Genomic DNA, 21,393 nt, shown 5'->3' with positions numbered 1-21,393 from the left:
TCTCTCACATACACAGATGCACAACCTCCAATATCCGGTATAACTTTTCACAATTAAATTATCATGTTATGTTATGTTATATAAAACCGAATTTGGTTGATTTGTCTTTGTGTGTGTGTGATTTTTTCTTTCATAGCCATCATCATCATCATCATGAAAAAAAAAACAATTCTCTTGTAGATGTAAACATTTCAAAAATTTAGATTTGATAGATTTTTTGATACAAAAAAAAAAAAAAAATGTAAACCACTGACATTTGACATTTGATTTATGATTATTATGACTGGCATATATTATTATTATTGTACAACATAGGTATAGATTATGTATGAATTTTGGAATGATGACGATGATGATGAACGACAAAATATAAATTGAAAACGGAATATAATTGAATCATCAGTAATTTATGAGTTTTATTTGTCCGGATTCGGGTGTGTGTGTGTGTGTGTGTGTGTTTGTCTGTGTGTTTATGTTCCATCCACCATCAATGTCCATGTTTCACAATTTGTCTCAATTAATATAATTTATATTTATCGTTAAAACCGGGTGGTCACAAATATTTCAGCGAAAAAAAAACAGAAAAAGAAAATCAAATCAAAACGCCTACTTGCATCAATGTTGAAAAACAATCCTGCATTCAGAGGAAGAGAGGGAGAGAGAGAGGGCAATCAATGTTTTTCGTTTTGTTTATTCTTTATAATAATCTAAGAAATGAATAAGCCTGCCCACGCTTGAATATATGTGGTTGTATATTATTATATGACATGACATGAATTCCAATCATCAAATTTAGATTCCTTAAGGCCAATTTTTTCTGACAACAATAACAACCGTCAATCAGCCACTACTACTACTACTACTACTATAGTCAGTTCAATCACAACATGTTGATAATTTTATTCAGATTGACGATGATTTGATGAATTTATATTCTCGCACAATCGTCGCATACATAATAAACATTTGTTTTGATTGATGTGAATGATGATGGCCAATCTGGATTAGAAAAATCATCTTTTTCCCATTACTGGCCTCAATCACATGAAATACAAAAAAAAATATCGCCTTTAAATTTTTTAAAATATTATAGAATAAAATCTGATTGAAAACAATGAAAACAGGAAGACAATACTTTTTGTTTTTCATCAATTTCCAATGAATTGATTGATCGATCGATCAATCAAAACAAATTGATGAATGTGTTGATCAAATCAATCGATATGATGATATTGAATTGTTCATGGCCATTATCATCATAACCCATCAAGCGTTATGTTTCCTTCTGAAAAAAAAACAATTACAATTCTGTGCAAGGAAAAACTTAAAAAAACATAAAGAGATTCATCAGTAACACGAACACAATTCAGTAGAATGGTCATATAGTAACATTGCTAACAACTAGCTTTGTATTCCCGATACATCCGGTAACAAGAAAAGAAATGAAAAAAAACAGTTTATTTAAAGAAATATCATTTAGATAAAGATAAAAATTCATTAATTGTCATTGTATAATAATCATAATTATGTTAAGAATTTTTTTTTTTTTGATAACATCATTTTTCAGTGAATTTTTTCTTTCTTTCTTTGTCTTCGGTCATGAATTCAGCTGCTGTTGTTTGGTTGGCCAATTCGTTATGCTCGTAATATTTTGTTGATGACTTGTCGTCGTTTAGTGCGTGCATTGCTCAAAGACAGACAGAGAGAGAGAGAGAGAGAGAGAGGGAAAGAAGATGATGAGAAAACGATTCTTACCAGAATTCATTGCACTTTTTTTTTGGCGCCATTACCATTCATAAGACTATGATGACTAAGAATAAGAATAAGAACAAAAAAAAATGCGATTCATTCGACATTCTGGCTTCATGACAATAATCAACAACAACAACAACAATAACAAAAAGAAATTTTTTTTTTTTGCTTTTTATGGACGTTATTTCTTGAACATTTTTTTTCCATTCACAAACACACGCCTACTACTTTTTCAAAAACACAAACACGCACAAATTCCATTCAATTATTGTGTAATAATATGATTTACATGTGACAATAGATAGTGAAATATAAAAGAGAGAGAACCATGAGTAAGTGTCGTCATCATTTGAATATATCAACTATTAACCATCGACATTATAATCAAAAAATAAACTATTGCCTTATTTACATGATTACATCATCAACAGCCAAATCAAATCAAACCAAAACAAACAAATGAAAAAAAAAATATGAAATCCAGATCCCATAATTCAAAAAGAATTTCAATGTTGTTGATTGATTTGAATATTTTTTTTTATTCCATTTCCTTTACCACTCTATCGTCATTGAAATTGATGGTGAATATGGATGAATGAATGGAATTGATCATCAAAAAAAAAAATCAAAATCAAAACCAAAACCAAAACCAAAAGCAGCAAGATTAATCATTGAATTTACATGTGAAAAATATATTTATTTATTATTATTGGTGAACAACAACAACCAAAAAAAAACTTCTAGAATCTATCCTAGTCTAGATATATATATTCAAAATGCTAGTCATACTAATGACAATATATATATACGTTGAACATCTGTGTGTGTGTGTGTGTGTTTGCAAATGTCCACAAAAATATCATTCACCAACCCATCCAATTCATATACAACAAACGATGTGTGTGTGTGTGTGTGTGTGTGTGTGTGTGTATAATGACATAAATATCAATGACGTGAAAAAAAACACACACACAAACAACAAAATTTAACTATTCCATAGACAAAGTCAAGTAAAGTGGTTTTCTTGTATGTATATGAAGAATTTTTTTTTGTTTTGTTTTGTTTTGTTTAAACATCATACACACACATGCATGCATGCATGTATGTAAAAAAAAGCATCATATAAAACCAGCAGAGTTTTTTTTTCTATTCACATTGCTAAAGAAGAAGAAAAAAAAGGAGATGAAAATGAACCATCATTCATTCACAATGATGGTGAATCCCCTAGAATATATACATTCTCTATCTTTTTCAGCTGTGTATGTGATGCGCATTTCATAGGTTCTCTTTTTTTTTGCTGTCTGTCTGTCTCTGTACATAGTGTGTGTGTGTGTGTGTGTGTGTGTATGTAAACATACGAAAATTTTGAAAATGGGCATCATTTTTATTGAATAAAACGACTAGTTGAGCATTTCATTTATGATTATCAGTGAAGAACGTACACATACAAACACACACATCAGTCATTTTGCGGGAATTTTTTTTTTCATTTTCATCAATATAACGGAGTTTTGTTCATCATATACTAATATTTCAAATAATTCGTTACAAACATTTTTGTTGAACATTTGATCACATTTTTGGTTTACCTCTCGGTGTGTGTGTATGTTTTTTTTTGCAAATATTTACCACCTGTGTCCATGTGTACTGTTGTTGTTGTTGTTGTTGTTGTTGCTGTTATTGAAAATTTCAGCAAAAAGTAATCAAAAAATGAAAGAAAAAAAATTCTGCACATATCATATAATATGTCATGACATTTTGATTGATTTTATCCGCTTTATTTCCATCTGTGATGAAAGAATGATGTGGTGAAGGTAAAAAAAAAGGAAGAAAATAAAATCAACACCAAATCAATATTGATTTCAATCAACATGAACAATGAATGTTTTTCTGTTGTACAATTTTTAGCAATGGCCGATAATCACGTTTATTATTATTGATCAAATCTTAATCGACACCTGATTTTTTCATCATCATCATCATCATCATCATCATTATCATTTTTTTTCATTGAAATCTCAAACAAACAAACAAAACAAAACAAAACTGACATAGGATGAAATGATTTCTACACAATGTGTTCCGGACACCCTATTGTTTGATTCATTCTTGACAACGATGATTTTGTTGTAGCAGTGGAAATATAGAAGAAAAAAAAATATAAAACCGGCTACTTGATGTTATCGTCAACGATAATAAATAAAAAAAAACGCTTCTGATCCGTTTGATCATAAATCTTTTTTTTTTCTTCCATTTTCTTGCCAGTTTTTTTTCTATTAAAAAAAATACAAACAAACATACGAACAAACAAACAAACAAACAAAAATCAAATCAGATCGGATCAGATCACAAGGATCGATCCGTTGAATTTTTTTTTTCTTTTCTCATTCTGATTGGTAATTTTTATTATGAGAAGAAATGCATTCTGTTGTTGTTGTTGTTGTAGTTGTTTTCGCTACGATCATCAGTAAATTTAGAAGAAAATTATTTTGAATGTTTTATTCTTCACCATCATCATCATTCGTTCTGTTGAAACAATTCTGATGGATGAATTTGATTGTTATTGTGCATCTGTTGTGTGTATACGTGTTTTTTTTTCTCACCACTTATCAATGTTTGAACAGGAGCTAACAGTTTTTTTTTTCGATGAGAATCGATTAAAAATGATTGTTTACAATTCTTTATTATGATGATGATGATGATGAACGATCCATGATCGAATATTCAAATCAAACAATTAACCAAAAAAAAAAGAAACAATCATCAACGGAATATTCAGGTATGTATTTTAATTCATTTTTTTTCGAAAAAAAATCCATTACATACAAAAATTAATTATATATGCAGCTACTTTTTACATTCAAATTCAAATTCAATAATAATAATGACAATTGAAAATTTACCGGAAATTATTCCATGTTGTGTCGTGTAGTGTTGTAAAAGAAAGAAAAAAAAATTTTTTTTTCTTTTGTCAAAATTGTTTGCGGGCAATGAACGGATATATATGTGAATTATTGATGATATTCAACACACATACACACACACATACACACAGATGATGCAAAACAAAAGATTCCATGCAAAATGTTCCAAAATTGTAATGACTTATGGCATGAAGCAGATGTGTGCGTGTATGTCAACCCATTTGATAACTGTTTTTTTTTAATTTAAGCTAGCCATTCATTGCATCGAATTTTCATTCATTCGGGAAAATTGGTCTCGCTCTCATTGAAATTTATGATTCATATATACATACAGGATATGTGTATGCAACATTCAATTCATGAAAATTTCTAGGGACCATTATTATTATTGGTTCATTCGTTTTTTCTCTTTAAAAAAAAATAATTTTTGAAAATGAGATTTTGTAAAAAATTTACGAGAAAAAAAAACCATTTCATTTTTTTTCCTTTCATCCTTAATATTTCACATTGAAATAATATTCATACACTGGTTCAATTTGTGTTGTTAGTAGCCAAAAAAAAATCGATTATTGCTTGAAGCCAATCTAACAAATATATCGCATATCTCTGTCTCTGTATCTGTATTATCTATGTTCACCGATATAATATGGCCAACATTCAATTTTTTTTTCTCCCTACATTCCAGTTGAATGAATGAATTATTAGCAATTTTTTTTCTTTACTTCTCATCTTATCTTATCTCATTATTATTATTATTATTATTATTCAAGATCGAATCTGATAACATTTAATATGGATGGAGTGGCCATTTCCTTACGTAACGCCAAACACCAACATCATTTTCATTTATCTCACATATATACATAAATTTAACTTGATATCATTATGGTTGTTTCAAGTATGTTTAAGTGTCTATGTGCATGTGTGTGTGTTGAATAAATCGAATATAAATTGAAGTTTATTTTATCATCAAACAAGTTGACTTGAAAACACTCCTTTTTTTAAAAAAACAATACAACAATGATAATATAATTTGATTTGAAAAATTTGATTTTTTTTTTTTTTTTGGATTCCAATGATTACAAGCCTCTTTATTTTCAAACAGAGAAAACAATGTTTTTATTTTTATTCGGTTAAACGCCCAGTTCATCATCATCATCATCAGTGAAACCAATCAACGAATTACGTATCATCATCATCATCATCCACACATCTTTGTAACTTCTGTCTGTGTGTGCGTGCGAGAGAAGAGTTCACATTTCACAAATTCATTCATTAATTCATTACAAATATAAATGAAAATGTATTTAAAGATTCATTCATCCCATTCTCATAGTCTGCCAACAAAAAAAAACAGCCTTAGTTCATTCATTCATTACATGGAAAGAAAGGAGAAAAAAATTTTTTCTTTTCCTTTCTTATATTGTTTTTCATTCGGTTATTTTTAATCATTAATGTATGATGTATGAATAAACATCTCATTATCGTTAACTGACAATTGTTTTTTCACATTCATCAACATTCATATTTACACATGATGATAATTATCAATCAATCAATCAATCAATCAATAATGATGATGATGATGATAATTAAAATTAAAAAAACTGGGTGTTTTCATGTCGTCGACACACCCTTCCTTTTTTTAGGAACAATTTTTTTTCATTTTTAATCAATAGGATGTGTTTTTAATGAACAAAAGAGAGAGAGAGGATGAGAAAAAAAAGTTGTTTTTATTTAACCAAAAAAAAAAAAAAAAACTACCCGTAGGTCATTCTCAAATTGAAAATGAAACTTTTACCATCCATGATGATTTTGTCGTAATTATAATGATGACCGACAAGAAAGGGGACAAAACACATCTTGTCTTGATTCATTATTATTTCGTTTGAATTTGATGAGTGTAAAAAAAAATGGATCCTCGGGTCATTTCAGTGTACAATGGATGTATGATGAGAGAATTAATTAATCAATTTTTTCTTCACTTTTCATTGTTTTTTTTTGCCACATTAATAGAAAAGAGAGCCAAAGAGGGGGAGAGAGTGAGGAACTTTTCAATTTTTTTTGTTGTTGTTGTTTTCTCTGCTTCAACAACAACAACAACAACAAAAATAATTCCATCAGCCGTATATAAATGATGATAATAGTGGATAAATTATTCTTGACATTCTTTTTTTTTTTTTTTTTGGTAAAAAACCGATTCTATGGGGAATTTTTTTTTGTTGTTTTGTTTTTCATGTGAATTTGAATGGTCGAAATTGTTTCACAATGATGTTGATGATGATGGTGATGATGGCGTTGATGGCGGCGTTTGGTAACGGCAGCATTGTATTTAATGGACATTTCGATTGTCGTTTGAAATGGAGCGAAAAAAAAAATCTCTAACTGTCTGTGAATGTTTGTGCGGTAAATGGAAATTTTTTTACCCGTAAAATTATATCTATTTGCGAACATTTTTACTGTGTTTAATTTCGACAACAACAACAACAATGTGCCATCCATAAACGATAATGTTTTTTTATTTCATAGGAATCACAACACACACACACACATAAAAGGCACATAGAATTTGTCTTAAATGAAAAATAAGCAGCCGTATGTGATGCTGGTGGCGGTGGTGGTGGTGGTGGTGTTATATAATAAAAAACAGCTGAAAAAAGCAGAGAAAAATTTTTCTAGATGGTAAAGATGAATGTTACTCTTCCGTTTATATTCCGTTAATCGTTTCATCATTCATTCATTCATTATTGAAATTTAAAACAAAACAGAGAAAAAAAAACTTGGCTTTTTTCTATCCTTTGACAAACACTCACACACATACACCTATACCATAAATGTTTCATTCATTCATAATTGATTTTGTAATTTTTTTTTCTCATTCCTCTGTCTATTAAATGCTAAATCCAAGAAGAAGAAGAAAAAAAAGTAGAAAAAAAAACTTTTGAATAACAAAATAAAAATAGAACAAATTCTGTTGTTTGTTTCGTGAAAACATTGTTGAAAATGTTTTAAATGGCTTAAACGAATTTTTTTATATTTCTTTCTCTCTCTTTCTTTCTCTGACTCTTGTTTTTAATGTAAATTACATTTGATTATACATGATCCTTGATCTATTGAAAGAAAAAAAACATGTAAAAGATAAAGATTAAATGCAATTTATTACAATGGAGAGAGAGAGAAAAAAACAACCTAAAGAAGCCATTTAAAATTCAGATGTGTGTGTGTGTGTGTGTGTGTGTGTGTGTGTGAGTGTTAAACAAGATAAACAAGGACTCGTTTTTGTTGTTGTTGTTTTGCGCCCACGGCTTACTACCAGTCAAAAAAAAAATGCCATCAACATGTTTTTGTATTGAAAATTAATTTTTTTTTTTCAAACATAACCGGATCAATATCAAAATCCTTATGGAAAGAATATTTTTTTTTTTTTTGGCCAACAAAAAAATTCTGCAACAATGACCATAATGTTTGAAATTGATAAATTAATTTCATCATAACCACGATGATGATGATGATGATGACGATGATGATCGTGATGTAATGATTGTTTGTGTTAGTAGAATAAACTTAAATTAGGATGATGGTTTGATGAGAAACTCTCATATTTTTTCTTGTAGAATTGAGTATAGAATCCAATTATCCAAAGTTTTTTTTTCATTGTTTTTTGTTTTGTTTCACAAGTTTTTTTTTGTCATTCTTTCATGTTATTTTTGGTTGTGAAATAAATGAAAAGCATATATGAACTGGAGAAAAAAAAATCCAACGCTGATTCTCTGTAGATTTTTTTTCTGTTTTGTTTTGTTTCCGTGTCGTTGTTTTGTATCTAATTATAGACATTATCATCATCCTCATAATCATCATCATCGATGTTTTTGGATGCAATTTCGATTGAGTTGAAAAAAATGATGATGATGATGACAATGTGGATGTGAGAAAGAGATAGAAAAAAGAAAATGAGTTTTCATTTTCAGGAAATTCTTCCTATTCATTGGTGATGGATCAAATATATGAATGAAAGAATGAATGAATGAATGGATGGATAGTTTATTTGGATTCGAATGAGAATCTTCGTTGACAAGAGAATTAAAACCAGTGTGTTTTTTATGTGTGTGTGTGTGTGTGTGTGTGTGTATAGTGTGTGCTGTGTTTGTAAAATTCACATAATAAAATTGAACTGGTAACTTGAGATTGTATGCGAGTGTGTGTATGTGTGTGTGTGTATGTATTACAAAAAAAAATGTTCCATATGAACAAAAAAAAAATTCTAGAAAACCATCATCATATGTCAAGTAATGTGAATAGAATAAATGAATATATGAAAATTACTTTCAAACTATGGAACAATTGGTCACACTGAACAATTATCGGGTTTAGATTTTATTTTTTTTTTTTTTTCACTGGAAATCTATTCTTCTATACATTTTTTTTCTTGATGAAAATATGAGAATCTAACCACATTTTCCACCATTATCATCATCATCGTCATCATCATCATCATCATCAATGGTTTTTTTTACATTGAAATTTTTTACATAGAAAAGAGCGAGAAAAATTAGCGAGAAAAAAAATACCAAAAAAAAAAAAAAAAAAATCTGAATTTATTATATGTTATAATAGCACAACATTGGCCATTAATTTTATTTGCAATCAAAATTGTTTGTTATGACATTTTTTTTTCTCTTGAAACACTGAAAAATATTATATTATGTACATTTATTGAAACAAAAGAAAGAGAAAGAGAAAGAAAGAGAAAGACCACATTAACACACAAGCCAGTAGTCCATATGGTTTTGACTTATGGTGTATATATATATATATGTGGATCTTCTGGTAATTATAGTTTTTTTTTATTTTCATTGGAATTGTTGTGCATAATAAAAATGCAAATGCATAATGTTCATTCGAAAACAAATGTCTACATTCTATATCATATTTTTTTTTCACTTGATGTGTTTCAATCATCAACAATCATACGGATTCGTTATTATTTAATTGTTTTTTTTTACATCTGGATCGATGAATGAAAATTTGTTCATTTGTTGTTATTGATGATGATGATCAACAACAGCTATTTATGTTTTAAAAAACAAAACAGACATTGATCATCAATGGTCAATGATGATGATGATGATCATGATCATTGAAGATAGAAATGAAAATAAATGTTTTTTTTTGACTTGCTTGTCATTTATTCAAACAACATTCCATTTCGGCAATAATAATAATTATTATTATTGCTAAATCCAAAATGATGATGATGTTGATGAACCCATTATCATTAAAACAACGATGATGATTATTATCTTCTATATATGTGTATAATGGCCAACTTGTTGTTTTTGTTATTCTGGTGTTTGTTTATATATTTGAATTTCTTTTTTTTTTTGTTCATCTGTAATATTCATCAAACCATAATATTTACAATATAAATATTTGTTTCAAGGTTTACGCCCAATAGATCAATGAAAATGATTTGTAATGAAAATAAAAAAAAAAATGTCTAACCATGTGTGTGTGTGTGCGTGTGTCCAAGAGTGTGATCAACATGTAAACAAAACGCAAAATTTTTTTTTTTTTTGTCTCGATAAAAAAAACCATAAACAACAACAATCAAAAAGTCCATTTGAACTGTGTTTAGATGATACAGATTCATCTTGTTTATGTATATATATAGAAAAATAGAAATTATCATTTGCTTCAAGCTAATCAAGAAAAAAAAACTGTTATATATAAAATAATTTCGTGTGTGTGTGTGTGTGTGTTTTCTCTCTCTCTTCATTCAATTCAATTCATTTACTTGTTTAATTGTCAAATTTCTGTCACGTTTAATGCAGCAAATTTTTTGTTTTCTTTTGTTGATGATGAACCAAGATTAAAGCACAGATATATATACACTGTTCGAATATTGATGATAATGATGATGATGATGATGATGAAGAATAAAAACATCAAAATGAATTGGAATTTAGATGAAAAACAAAAAAATTCATGGAATGGTCGGATATCGGTAGTAGTGATGATGAAAATGATGAATAACACCATAGTGTTTTTTTTATTATTTTTATTTTTATTTATTGGTTGATTATTGCCAATCACTTGACTGACATTTGATGTGCAAATTTATATATATATAGTAATTATATTGTTTTGTTGATCAATTGCAATCTGCTTATTGTGGCTTAGTGGCTGCTGCACACACACATAGCAAACAATAAAAATTCCAGCTCATTGTCTCATTTGTGCTATCAATCAATCATAATTTTGCCGGCGCAAAAAAAACAAAAATCAAACAAATCCAAACAAATAACAAATGTGCAGTGTTGTCGTTGTTGTTGTTTTTTATATGATTGAAATTTTTTTTTTCATTTTCAAGCTCTTCATCATCAAACATCGTTGATCATACATGAATCGATCGATTATTCTAAATGACATATGAGTAACACAAACAAAAATACAACATGGAAAAGTAAAAACGCAAAAGAAAAAGAAATTTATGACCCAGGTGACCTTAATTTATAATGATCATGATAACAATAACAACAACAACGACAACAGCAATGCAAATGGATTTGCCCAATCGATATATTACAATCAATCGATAAACATGTATAAAATAGAAATAAAAATAAAAAAAAATAAAAAAAATACCAGTAGCATCGACCACCATAGTGTGAATGTCATTTGTCATATTATACTTGTTTTGTTTTGTTTTTATTTCTTCACATACAACCTGAAAATGGAAGAAAAAAAATTTCCAACAAAAAAAAACAACAACAGCCATATAATAAATCATATCACATCATCATCAGTAGTCATAACATATCCATCATGAATCCATAACAAATCAGCCAAATAATTTATTCATTGAACGATGATTTTTAACCTTGTTGTTGTTGTTGATGATGATGTTGATGATGGAGAATTGTGATCGAAATAAAACTAAAAAAAAAAACAACGAAATCTGATTTATATTTAACATCAAAATCCCCATCTATTCAATTATTTTGGTTGTGGTCATTCAAAATGATTCGAAATTCATAATTTTTTTTTTTTTGCTTAGCTTACAATTGAGATGTTGGAATTAATGATTCTTTATCATTAATATTAGATAAAGAGAGAAAACTATCATTTATAACTTCATATTTGGAATGATCAAAATTTAATCACCCATCAATATTATCATAATCATCATTAGCAGCAAAAAATCATTTCTTCAAATTTTCCAATATAAAAAAAATCATTTATTCATTCATTCATTCATTCAATCAATTAATTGAATTGGATTAGACATACAAGGATTGGATTAGATGTTTTCCTGTTCTGTTGTCGTTTTTTGTTTTTCTGTTTTTGTTAATCTTATGTTTTAAATCGATAATATAACAAGAAAAAATTCGCAACGGGAAAAATGTTTTTTTTTCGTTTTTCGTTTTTCGTTTTGATACAAACTAACTGAAACTAAATGATTTTTTATTTATATGGTCATTTTTCATGTTGCCAGACATGTTTGTGTACATGCACGAAACGAAACGGGAATTGAATTTAAAATATAGAAAAAGATGAAGAAAAAAAAAATAAATGCCAATCTGATAGTGATTCATTTCACATAACATTATCATCATCATCATCATCATCATCTTTAGCATCATCATTTTTTTTGTCTAATTCAAATTCATTTCAAAAACACAATTTCCATTGAATAATAAATATCAAAAGTAAAAAGTTTGAAATTAAAAAAAAAAAAAATGTAGGCAGTTTATTATTGCAATGTATGCATCAATACGTAGGAGTTGATCATCATCATCATCGTTATGATCTTGTTCATAAATGACATGTATTTTAGTTTATCTCATCATAAATAAAACATGCTGACATTATTTATAATCAATATACATTATAGCCACATTTCATAATGATCAATTTATCGATCGATTGATTGATTAATTGATGTTGGCCTGAATTTATAATGATAATAATAATAATATAATTAACATTAACATTGGAAAGATATATATTCGTGTTTGTTTTTTGTTGTTGTTGTCATTTTACACCGCATAATGATGGCGAAAAATCGACTTTTGATGTTGTTAAATGTGAAATTAATTCACACTGAATGAATGTCAATGAATGTTCAAACAACATTTGGGACTTTTTTGTCAATTAATTTATATTTGTATTTGTATTTTTTTTTGTGACACCCGAAAAAAAACTTAATTAATTAATGATTTGCATGATGATGATGAAGGCTAATTAACCGACAACAACATCAAAAGCAAATTATTTTGATCGTAAAAAAAACGTTTGCCATTCATTTCAATAATCATGGAGAGAAAAAAAAACCGAATTTCACTGGAATTTTTTTTCATTTTTTTTTTTGCTGCTTACAACAATATTCGAATTCTGTATTTTTATTGTTGGATTATAACCACACAAAAATTTTTTTTTCTTTCATTAAAATAAAATTCTTACAATGATAAAACAGTGAAAGGTGTCTGGTGTGTTTGTTGTTTCTTCTTTTTTTTCTGTTCAGAACAAACAAAATTTTCTCTGAATAAAGATGGCCAAATTGTAATTCAGGTTGTTGTTTTTTTTTCTTTTGCCTGGCAACCAAATAAAATTTGGCCAATCATGGCCTAGAATCAATAAGTATGTCTTGGTGCGAGAATTTGACAATAATCAAATTAAATTCATTTATTCAAGATATCTGGTGATTGGTTAATTTTATCTAGTGTGGATACACTAAATGAATGAATGAAACCTTGAGCGAAAAAAAAACCAGAAACTAAACAACAATAATTTGGCTGTTTATTTTTTTCTTGTACAGGTAACAAAAATAAGATAATCAACTCTGATAAATGAATGTTTTGTTTTTTGTTTGATGAAAGAAAATAACAATTTTGTTATTGTTGTTACTTGATTCAAATATATTCAATTTTTTTTTTTGGTCTCTGGACAAAATTTTTTTTTTTGTAACCAAAATCATTCTGTACAGAACTATAGTGTGTAGTCAGTTGAAGTTGGTTGGATTAATTGAATATATGCATGTCACATATGCACATGTCACAAATGAATTTCATGTACAAAAAAATAAAAATTCAAACATTGTGAACTGTTCAAAACACACACAGATGGTTTGATCCGTTAACTTTTTTTTTTTTTTTTGTTCGAAACAGTTAATTTTTTCTTTTCCATTTCAAAAGCAACAAGTTTCCTCCAGAGGGAGGTGAAATACGAACAAATAAACAAAACAGAACAAAACAAAAAACTAATCCAGACAAACAGATTTAATGAACTGAAAAAAATAACAAATTCAACCCTCAACTATTTATTTATTTATTATTATATAAACAACAAGAAAAATTTCACTACATCAAATTGATTGACTTGACTGGCTACTACTTTTGTTTTTTTGTTTTCTAAGATGTCTATATCGACATTATACACAGAATGGATGTAAATTGTGAATAGATTAAGTCAATTGTAAACATAACACACTGAATACAAATATAAATAATGAGAATTTCTCTCTCTCATTTTTTTTAAAATAAAAATATCGAATATATTGAGAATCGAAAAGTTTTTTTTTTGTTGTTTTCTTGTGAATCTCTTAAATTCATTTGCTTGGTTTTTAATGTTTACCAAATCAAGAGTGAAAAAAAAATGGATAACAATAACAATCAATGCACATATCACATCATGGTAATCAGAAAATAGATGTAAATAAAATAAAATAAAAACACTCAAACATCTGTATGTATGTGTGAGTGTGTTTTTATTTGTCTGTGTGTGGTGTGTATTAATAAATATATATAAATCAAATGAACATCACAAGATGATTTTACCAAGAATGGAAACCCAGATGGATGTGGATTGTCTGGTATTGTTGATGATGAAAAACCATAGGGAAAAAAAATGCTTCAAGCTAACCACAGTAGCTTTTCAGCAGGAGGTTTAGCATGAAACACTTTTTTTAGTTTTGTATTTTTTTTTTAAATATTTTCTTCTTGTTCTTGTGAGATCTTAAGTTTTTTTTCTGTTTTTAGTTTATATTTTCACATTTTGTTTGTGAAAATTCAATTTTTCACTCTCTTTTTAAACCTAAAGAAAATGAAAACAACCGAATAGATAAACTAATAACATATATATTTGTGTTTCAGTTAGCCAGTCGACAATTCGGCCATATGTTCTCTCTCTCTCTCTCTCTCTCTAGTTTTTTGTTGCAGTAATCATCAGTAATCCATGAATTTGCGTTTTTTTTTCCACTATATTTCTGGTTAAAATATGTCAAATTGACCAATGAATATTAACAATTTTCATTTCTATATTTAGCTAAACGTGTGTAGCATGTTTTTTATCATTTTTTTTTTTTTTTTTTTTTTTTTGATCTGGTGAATAAAAATTCTGGCATTCATAAATTGTTTAATTTTTCTCTTTGTTTTACAGATTCATTAAGGAGATGAAATTCTTGATAATCGATCTCATTATTTTGGAAACTATATATTCTTGACTGCCTTGTTTTTATATTATATATATCTGGTCATCAAAATCAAAAAAAAAAGAAAAATAATTATTCAATTTTAACTCTAGTCAACAAATGAAATAATAATGTGGCTGCCTAAAAATCTATTTGTAATGATGAATAATGATAATGATGATAATTATAATAATGATCTTCCATCAATGGATGTGATTCAATGTTTACATGAACAACAACAACAACAACAACAACAAATACACAGACGACAATTACAATCATCAACATCATCATCAATATCGATATCGATAAGCCAATTTCCTAATGATTATAATAAAAGCCATAATAAACGAATATCATTGACGAATGTGCCAAATAATAAACAACAACAACAACAACAACAGCAACAGAAAATGAATATATTATCTTTGTTAAATTATTCAATATTATTATTCATAATATGGATTCTATCATCGTTGTTTTTGGTTCAATCAATTTCATTGCCCATCAATAATAATAATAAAAATAATAATTTACGTAAGTATTAAAGCTATTGAACAATCATCATCTTTTAATTAATTTGATTGATTGATTGATTGAGCAAATTTTTTTTTGTAATGTTTATTTTCAGCATTACTTGCCGGCACATTACGTACATATCAAGTATCGGCATGTGACAATGAAGAATTACATCTAGAATGTGATTCACGTACTGTAGTCAATATTGTTGTTGCCAATTATGGACAGCCAGTGCCACAACGACATATGTGTTATAGACGATCATCGCCATCAACAACAACAACAACAACAACAACAATGGAACAATGGCCATTAGATCACATTTCGGAAAAATCAACAATATCCAACGATGCATCATCATCATCATCATTGTCATCTTCTTCGCCGGTTCGATGTTCAGAAGCCAAACATTTATGGGTAAATTTCCTTTTTGTTTTCGATATTGTTTGTAATATTTCGAATAACTTTTGTATATATTATTAAAAATTCTGGAATGTAGTATAAATTTTTGCTCAAAATTGAAGAAACATGTCGTGAGCAGCATAGATGCGTTTTACAGGTAAATGCAACCAATTTAGGTTTTAAATATGATCCATGTGGTAACGTGATTAAATTCGCCGAAGTTGTTTACAGATGTCGACCAAGTAAGCATTGATTGACATTTTATTGATATTTTATTAAAAGTATCTATTCCATTTTTTTTTTTTTTTTTTAAAAAGATCAATTCATCAATAAGATTGCTTGTGAAGGACGATCCTTGAAGCTACAATGTAATGAAAACAATGATCAAGATGATAGAATTGTAATATTTTCAGCAATGTTTGGTGCTAGTTGGAAAGGTGTTCACGAATGTCCCGGTAGTGCTATCAATCAGCTAGGACCAGCTGCTACTACAAATAGATTTCCAAATCAAACAAATATCGAAACATTATGTCAGGATCGATATGCTCCGGATATTGTTCAACGAATATGTCAAGGACGTCGTAATTGTACAATAATGGCCACTTATGATAATAATCACATCACAACATTGTCGTCATCAACATCATCATCATCATCATTCTCGAATCGAACGTTTGCCTTGCCAACCTGTCCAATATTGGTGAAATATTATCTCAAAATTGTCTATACTTGTATATCGAAACATATGTTTCATAATGATCATCGTATCGAATCAATAACAACATCGACGTCAACACCAACGTCAATATCATCATCGACAACGACGACGACGACGACAACAACGACTATGACAACAATGACAACAACAACAAAAACAGTGAGGCCGATTATTTCATCTACGAATATGATTGATGATGATGACAATAATGAAAGTATCAATGATAATGATGATTACGATGATGGCGATGATGGTCGCCAACAACAACAACAAACGTTTGCATCGAATAAAAAGAAAATGAAATATAAAACAAACACTTTGGATATGACTATCAATTATGGTGGTAATGATGATGATAATTTACCATCAGTTTCGCCGGTCAGCAACAAAAATAGGACATTATCTTCGAACACAAGATTGATGATGGATTCAGCATCTGTAATGAAAACGGTTAAATCTTCTTGGCGTACACGATTACCACATCATAATTCTGGCAGTTCATCTCGTGATAGTGTTAGTCAGGTGTTGATGGATAATCCGAATCAACAACATCATCATTCATCTATTAATTGTACCGAATTGACTGCACAAATGCAAGTGGTTGGATTTATATCTGATTGGATATCAGCCATTGGTTTTGTTAAAAGTTTGTTTATTTAAGATTTTTTTTTTTGATGAGAATTAATTCGAATCTTTTTCATCTGTAGGAAATCAAGAGTTATTTGTATTATACCTGCTGGTCTCATTATTTGGGTCTTTGGTCTGTTTCTTGGCTGTACTATCGGCACGATTATACTATCAGAAAGGTGTGGCCGTTAAAAAAGTTCGCCAAGAACATCAACAACAAAGAAAATTTGTGCCTCAATTTGACTTTGAAGATGATCTTGAAGATGAGGAAGAAGAGGAAGATGATGACAATGGTGGTGGTGGTGGTGACCGAAATCAACAAACCGCTGTATCAGGTGATCATGAAGAAATACAACATATACTGATTGATAACCGACGACCATCATCAATGCAAGCAGCATCGGTTGGTCGCTGTGATTATGGCCAATCGAAACGTCAATCAATGACAGGTGTGATTGGTAGTGCCACCACTTCCATTATTACTACTACTTCCTCTAGTGTTGCATCTACTGCAGCTCCTGGTTACAGTACCATTCGGCGACCACAATCAGGTCATATAGCAGCATCAGGTGGTCAATCATCAACCATAGCTGGTTATAGTCATCATCATCCTTCATATCATCTTCATCATCATCATCAAACGACCAGTACGAAACCAATGATTTCGACACTTGGTAGACCTAGACATCATCATCATCACCATAAGCCATCTAATCCAACTGTTCGTTATTCGGGTACGACCACACGAACATCATTATCAGTATCGCCTAATACAACAACAGCCACCAGTACCACATCGCCTAAAAGTATCCTACGTGATAGCGCCGTGCAGACACCCACACCGATGTCAATGATGGTAATGGAAATGCCATCTTCATCATCACGACCACCGATCACCACAGCAACTACCGTTATTTCTAGCCCGAATTATCGCGGCACAACGATATCATTCGAGAATGATCAACCAAATCAAATCTCAACCATCGATCTAATACCACCGCCTCCACCACCACTTTTGTCGGCTGAATTAATGGCCACTGGATCGAATTTGGTACAATCAACATCATCTCCATTGGGGAGGATCGATAGTCCAATCGTATCCTGTGATACATTGTATCAGCAAATAGTTAGATGTCCAAAATTTCCAATCACACCTAATCATAATAACACAATTGAGCCTTATGGCATGCCTATAACAACCACTTCGGATATAAGTGGAAAACAACAATCTTCACCATCACATCCAACTATGTCAACTGTCACGACGACGCCCATTATTCATAGTCAACAAACATCATTATCGTCGAATGAGCAAACCGCTCCTGCTACATCAGAATCTAAGCTATTGTCAAGTAGTTTAGCCAATTTTCTTGTTTGATTGTTTCATTTAAATTTCCTTCCCACCTTATTGTTCATGACGAATTTCATTTCATTTTACTTTGATCATTTCCGTTCTTATTTTTCTTTATCAACAACTACCTTTGTCATTATCTATGGGTAATTTTTTTTTTTTTTTTTTTTGATAACAATGTAAAGCCAAGTATTATCATAGTCATGAGGTGCCATCTATGATCATCACATTACATTGTAAACTAACTATATTGTTTTCTTTCTTTTTTTTTGGATAAAAAAATAAATTCATTGATGATTTTTATCCAGTTTTTAAAAATCAATTGTTTAATTACAAATGTCGATACATAACAAAAAAAAGTAAAATCAATTTGATCAATCCGATGGTATTAATTGATATAATTGTTTGGTTTCGACACTTATTGGTCCAGGACTACCAGACATAAGATCTTTACCTTGTGCGGCTTTAGGAAAGGCAATCACATCACGTAATGATGGCTGTTGACAAATCAAAGCAATTAGACGATCAATGCCGATGGCAAAACCACCATGCGGTGGACAGCCACATTGTAATGCTTCCAGAAAATAATCCATCGATTTTGATCGGCATTTGAGTAAATCATTTAGTACGTAGCTTTGCAATTCAGCAGAATGAATACGTATGGAACCGCCACCAATTTCACGACCATTTATAACTAGATCAAATGATTGTCCTGTACATTTGGCTGGATCCGTATATATCAATGACTGGTCATCAGGTTTTGGTGCGGTAAATGGATGATGTTCTGGCTCCAATCGACCAGTTTGTTGATTCATGGCGAACAATGGAAAATCGTATACCCAACAGAATGATAATTTACGTTGGCCATCAGAATCATCGCCAAGTTTAGCCAGACGGTTATCTTCAATCATATCAATGCAAGAGGCACGAATTCGACCCAGAATGTCAAGCTTTAAAAATATAAACATTAATTAATTTAGTTAATAAATATGAAAAACATAAACAACAACTGATACTTACACAATTCAATGGATCACTACTAGAAGCGATCCAGATAAAATCATTGGCTTTAAATGCATTTTGTTCATTTCGTATTTCTTCACAGATATCATCATCAAGATCATGTGCTTGAAATGGCAGCGATGAATATTTGAAATGATTTAATCGACCTTTAAAATTCATCGTATTTAGGAAAGGACTGAGATCATTCTGAATGAAATTTTTAATAACAAAATCTGAATCATAATCTTGTGGAATGACCAACATGAACCAATCGGGACGACATTTCATTCTTTTGATCATTATCTCTGGAGCTCTAAGATCTGGCTTATCACAGCCATATTTATTTATTGCATCCTCATAACGAATTCGTTCAAATGAACGATGAATTTTGTCTTTTTCGCTTGGAATCGGCCAACAATTCTGGATTAGATCTTCAATCAATTCCATCACACCATCAACAGTCGTGAATGACATTTCCAGATCAAGCTGTGTAAATTCGGGTTGTCGATCAGATTTAGTTCCTTCATCACGATAACATCGTGCTATCTGAAAATATCGATCAATACCGCCTACCATAAGTAATTGTTTGAATTGTTGCGGACTTTGCACTAGACTATAGAATTGGTCTTTGAATCGTGTTGGCACAACAAATTCTTGCGCTCCACCAGGTGTATCCTTGAACAATGTTGGAGTTTCCACTTCAATGAATCCAAATCGTTCGACTAAATGACTTCGCATTGCCATTATCATCTTTGATCGTAGCCTCAGAATATTGATCATTTGTGCTCGTCGTAGATCAATATAACGATATTGAAGTCGAACGTTTTCGGTGGTTGACATGATTGAATCACGAAGTGGCAAAAAGGGCATGTTTGCTTTTGAATTGTTCAATAATTCAAGATGATCGACTAGAATTTCAATATCACCATTCGTCATGTTTACGTTGATATCTTTTTCCGGTCGAGCAGCGACCGTACCGGTAATTTGTATGACTGATTCCAAATTACATTCGGCGACAATATCTTGATCCTGTTTTCGTTTTATGAATAATTGTATTTGTCCATAGCTATCGCGTAGAACAATGAAACGATTCATTCGTCGATATTCAAGCCATCCACATAGTTGAACTTGTTTTCCAATTAGCCGATCATTTAGTTGGCCACAATTAAATGTACGAGTTGTGAATCGATTAAGATCAGATTCTGATGGAAACGAATGATTCATGGTTGTTTGTTTCAATTTGAGGGCTCGTTTTTTCGATTCCATCCTGATTGTCAGAAATATTTCTTACAATCATAGCCACACATGATGATGGCGGACATTTAATTGTCATTGATCGTTGTAAGAATGAAATCAATCGGACGGAACATGTTTTGATTATTATTATTCTAAACAAAGAATTTGATTCATCAACAAAACAAACAAACAAAAAAAATTCGAATGAATGCAAATCACATGTGTTGCTGGTTGGACTGTATACAGAAACAATGTAGAATAATGCAATGATCGTTTATTTAAAAAGCAAGGTATATTTATATGATACATTGAAATAGATTCATATAGTACGTATGCTTAGCCACTTAAAATAACACACATCTTATGGTTAAGAATATGTGACATAAATAATTCA

At 29.8% G+C, this 21,393-nt stretch overlaps 2 protein-coding genes across 4 annotated transcripts; one reads left to right on the top strand and one right to left on the bottom strand.

Moving 5' to 3' along the window:
• The first annotated feature begins 4,385 nt into the window (after nt 1-4,385).
• Nucleotides 4,386-19,061, top strand: LOC124499194 (uncharacterized). 3 transcript variants are annotated; one of them, XM_075731268.1, is made up of 6 exons: nt 4,386-4,531; nt 15,114-15,681; nt 15,776-16,080; nt 16,163-16,307; nt 16,383-17,429; nt 17,491-19,061. In XM_075731268.1, exons 2-6 carry the CDS (start codon nt 15,276-15,278, stop codon nt 18,786-18,788), a joined length of 3,201 nt encoding a protein of 1,066 aa, XP_075587383.1. In that variant the 5' UTR covers nt 4,386-4,531; nt 15,114-15,275; the 3' UTR covers nt 18,789-19,061. The 3 variants fall into 3 exon arrangements, with proteins under 3 accessions (XP_075587383.1, XP_075587384.1, XP_075587385.1); XM_075731269.1 differs by lacking the exon at nt 4,386-4,531 and adding an exon at nt 14,466-14,547; XM_075731270.1 differs by lacking the exon at nt 4,386-4,531 and adding an exon at nt 14,888-15,005.
• On the bottom strand, nt 19,059-21,267 carry AspRS-m (aspartyl-tRNA synthetase, mitochondrial). The gene is made up of 2 exons (XM_047056411.2): nt 19,782-21,267; nt 19,059-19,711 (listed from the first exon to the last, which is right to left on the bottom strand). Exons 1-2 carry the CDS (start codon nt 21,027-21,029, stop codon nt 19,136-19,138), a joined length of 1,824 nt encoding a protein of 607 aa, XP_046912367.2. The 5' UTR covers nt 21,030-21,267; the 3' UTR covers nt 19,059-19,135.
• Nucleotides 21,268-21,393: the final 126 nt, after the last annotated feature.

Source organism: Dermatophagoides farinae, chromosome 5, assembly GCF_024713945.1.
Source record: "Dermatophagoides farinae isolate YC_2012a chromosome 5, ASM2471394v1, whole genome shotgun sequence".
Taxonomy (NCBI): domain Eukaryota; kingdom Metazoa; phylum Arthropoda; class Arachnida; order Sarcoptiformes; family Pyroglyphidae; genus Dermatophagoides; species Dermatophagoides farinae.
This window is presented reverse-complemented; position numbering and strand designations above follow the sequence as displayed.